The sequence below is a fragment of the Myotis davidii genome, unplaced genomic scaffold (assembly GCF_000327345.1).
Source record: "Myotis davidii unplaced genomic scaffold, ASM32734v1 scaffold64, whole genome shotgun sequence".
Taxonomy (NCBI): Eukaryota; Metazoa; Chordata; class Mammalia; order Chiroptera; family Vespertilionidae; genus Myotis; species Myotis davidii.
The window spans coordinates 2,746,330-2,749,883 of record NW_006296226.1 but is presented as its reverse complement, the minus strand read 5'-3'; the positions used below and the strand labels follow the sequence as shown (position 1 = coordinate 2,749,883).

General features: G+C 43.5%; 1 protein-coding gene across 10 annotated transcripts in view; it reads right to left on the bottom strand.

Annotated features, from left to right (window-relative positions):
• The window catches only part of AKAP2 (A-kinase anchoring protein 2), a 317,252-nt gene that overhangs the window by 228,586 nt on the left and 85,112 nt on the right, over positions 1-3,554 (bottom strand). For all 10 annotated transcript variants that reach the window (XM_006771163.2, XM_006771165.2, XM_006771162.2 and 7 more), the window contains one exon: positions 2,822-2,952. In XM_006771163.2, coding sequence (XP_006771226.1) covers positions 2,822-2,952 — 131 coding nt within the window. The remainder of the gene's footprint in view (positions 1-2,821; positions 2,953-3,554) is intronic.

The following is a 3,554-nucleotide window of genomic DNA, read 5'->3' as shown; positions in this document are numbered from 1 at the left end:
GCCTGGGCCCTGGTCCCCCCCCATTCAGTCTTGAAAGAAAAAGCTGTGGTTTTAAAAATATAATGACAATGTTCCTCGCTTGGATTAGAGGGAAACTCCAGTCAGGGTCTTCTGCTGATGAATAAATAATTCAAAAGCAGCTTATGTATTGGAGGTGGTATTAGCAATTTGATTGTGACAATGCTGACTCCCTCACACAAACCTTCATAAGTGTGACAGTCCCGAAGGAGTCCGGGTGGCAATACGCACTGTGCTGGGACCTTGAACCGACCAATAAAAGAGACAAATCTTTGGCAATCCAACCAAGAGGCAAAGGGGATATTACGTTCGGTCTGTTCTGATAGAATACAACAGTTGATTTATTTTTTTAAACTCACATCATCACAAGCCACATAATAAAAACAATAAAAGTAAATCATCGTTTCCATGGAGTAAGAAGCCAAGACAATTTTTCAAGAGAAGAAGAAGAATAGCTCTTGCCTTATGAGATATATTTTAATATATTAAAAACCTAGAGGGATTGAAGGAGGATGGTATTGGCACAGGAATGGCAGATTGATGGACTAGAAAGAAGCCACAAATGGTGGACCTGAGGATACGTGAGAAATAGGTGTGCGATCGAGACTTTTAAATCAATGAGGGAAAGAATGAATTAATTGATCAATCATGTTGAGACAACTGGCTCACCATCAGTAAAAAGTAAAGTTATTCCTACCTCATACCTTATAGAAAAATAAATTCTTAATTCTAGCTGGATCAAAACTATTGAAGTAGAAGAAACATCATAGGTAAGTGTCTGAAACGGAGATATTCATTCCAAGGCTAACATCAAAACCAAAAATCATAATGTTAAAAGAATGTTAATGGGATTTCCTAAAATTAAGAAGTTTTGTATAAGAATTTAAAAGAACCCATATACAAAAATGTATAAAAGAGGTCAAGGTCAATATATTTTAGATACAAATGTTAATATAATATTATTTTATTCACAGGCTGATGAGGCATGTGAACAAGAAGTATATATCTTAATTGAATAAAATATATTGAGGGGAAAAAGCATAGAAGGATATAGCTGCATGGGTTATATCTAGGGGGGAGGGAGGGGCATATATAGTTATGTTCTTTCTTTATATTTTCCTGTACTTTTAAACCTCACTTTTGCAATGATTATACATTCCTTCCTTTTACATAGGTCGATGCTCAACCACTGAGCTACACTGCTCGGGCAAGCCAGGGCTTCTTGAAACGCAAGGAAGTGCTGCCTCTGGGAATGATGTCTCTGCTCTCTTCCACCAACGGAGGGACTAACCCCCTCACTTCTGGCTGAGTTAGTCCTCGCCATCAGTCAGTTCCTGACGAAAGCAAACGGGTGGCCATGAGCACGGGAAGTCCATGGGCCCCCAGATCTGTCTCTTCTCTGGATACTCAGTGACATCCCCCAAACATCCCCAACAGCTGGAGCCAGGAAGAGAGGGTCCAACAGAACTGGGCTGTAGGCCTGGTCTCAGGAAAGTCTGTTTCACAAAAGCTTTCTGCCGTTGCAAACACAAAAAGCCGAGATGATTTTTCACTTGGCCCCAAAGTCGTGCTGTCAGGGAAACCACCGAGGTCAAACGCATTTGTCTCCGAGGGCTTCCTTCACCAGCTGCAGATCCCCTTAGGCCGTCTCTGAGGGCTGACTGGGTGGGAAGGGTCTCTCAGTACTTGAACACTTGAGCTGAGATCTGAGACAACACACGCACACGGATTCTGATCACGCGCACCCATCAAAGCCCCCGTCCCTTCTCTGTTCTGGCTCTAACCGGCTGCCTGAGTGTCTCTGAATTAAGTGGCAAGCAGAGCTCAGCAGAAGTGAAAACTGAAAATAAGAAGTTGTTTTTATAATGCCCTTATTGTCCAATAACGCACATCAAATGTATCGCAGCCTACAGGTGCTAAGAACTGTCAAAACCTTGCATTTGTCACCCTTGCCAGGTGGCTCAGTTGGTTGGCATGATATCCCATATAAAAAAGGTTGGGGTTTGATTGCTGGTTGGGGCATGTACAGGAGACGCAGAATTCTGTGAGATAGGGTGGGGGTGGGAGGGAGAGTTGGTTTTAAGGCAGCTACACACACCACCTCCCACCACCACCCCATATCTCTGGTTTTATATCCTGGGACCTCTCGTGGCTACTGTTCCCATGTGGAACCTAGGTGGTTGCTCCTGCGTCAGCCTGGCCAGCCCTCGGCCCTAGGAAGGCACTTAGCTCCCAGCTTGGAATGTTCAGAACCTGGCGGAGGGCCATATAGGAATCAACTCACCCTCTGAGAGGTGGAAGCAGACTATCCAAAGTTGATTTTGGGAGAGCAGGCACATAACCCACAGGGGCGCCCTCCGTTGGGGCTCCTGCTCTCTTCATTTCAATCCCACGGCCCTTGGTTACAGTTTCCCCGTGTCGGATTGATCAAATATAGCAAATTTAAAACAGGCCTACTATATAGCAGCAATCAGCTAACAGCTTTAGCCAAAGGAGGAAAAAGACAAAAGCTGACAGAAAAACTCAAAGGGGCATTTGGTGAAGAGACAAGCTGCTTACAACACTTCACTGGTCCCTGAAGACATCACTGAACTGTATGACAGCCCAATACCATAATTATTACTGAGAGTATAATTGTGGATTCTCTGGAAAAGTTTAAATGGTATCAATGTATTCTGTTTAGGAAGATAATCCTAAATCACTGGATAAAGGGTGACTGCATTGAGAAGGCCCCCTAGAGGACAGTAGTGGTTACTGCACTGTAAAACCACAGCCTGGGGGCGCTGGGCGGGAAACCACCTACCGCTGAATGTTATCTTCCAGTTGTTTGACTCTGAATTCATCCTCCTCAGACTGCCGCCTCCTGGCTTCCTCCTCCTCCGCAGTGCCAGCGGGCATGCCCTGCAGCAGCCATTTTTCCCGAAGCACTTTGGACTGTGGGGATGAGACAAGAGAACAGACTGATGATACCTTTCAGCCCACAGCACCTCCCCATCCTCAGCCTCCCCCTGAATCGCTGCTTTCACAGCCTCACTAACTTGGCTCCCTACTTCCCTCCTGCCCAATCCCTGGAGAGGGGTTATTTCTAAACTTCTATTATAACACATTTTGAAAACTTAAAAAACACACACGCACAGGAAACTGTAAAATGAATGCCTGTGTAATCTCATTTAGATTGAACAATTATAAACATTTTGACATGTTTTCTCATATATTTTTTCACCAGAGCATTATAAAATATATATCAAACATCATGATATTTCACACACACATATTTCAGCATGAATTTCTTGTTTAAAAAAGAACATTTTTCTATGCAACTGTGGTTGCATTATAAAAATTCCTAAGATCACCCAATATTTAGTCCATCTAAAATCTCTTTAAAAGATTAATCTATGTCATTCCTTTTCTTAAAAACTTTAATGACTCCCACCCATTCTCAGAAATGGTATCCAAATGACATTAAAAATCTCTCTCTCTCTCTCTCTCTCTCTCTCCCCCCCCCCACACACACACACACACACACCACGTGCCTG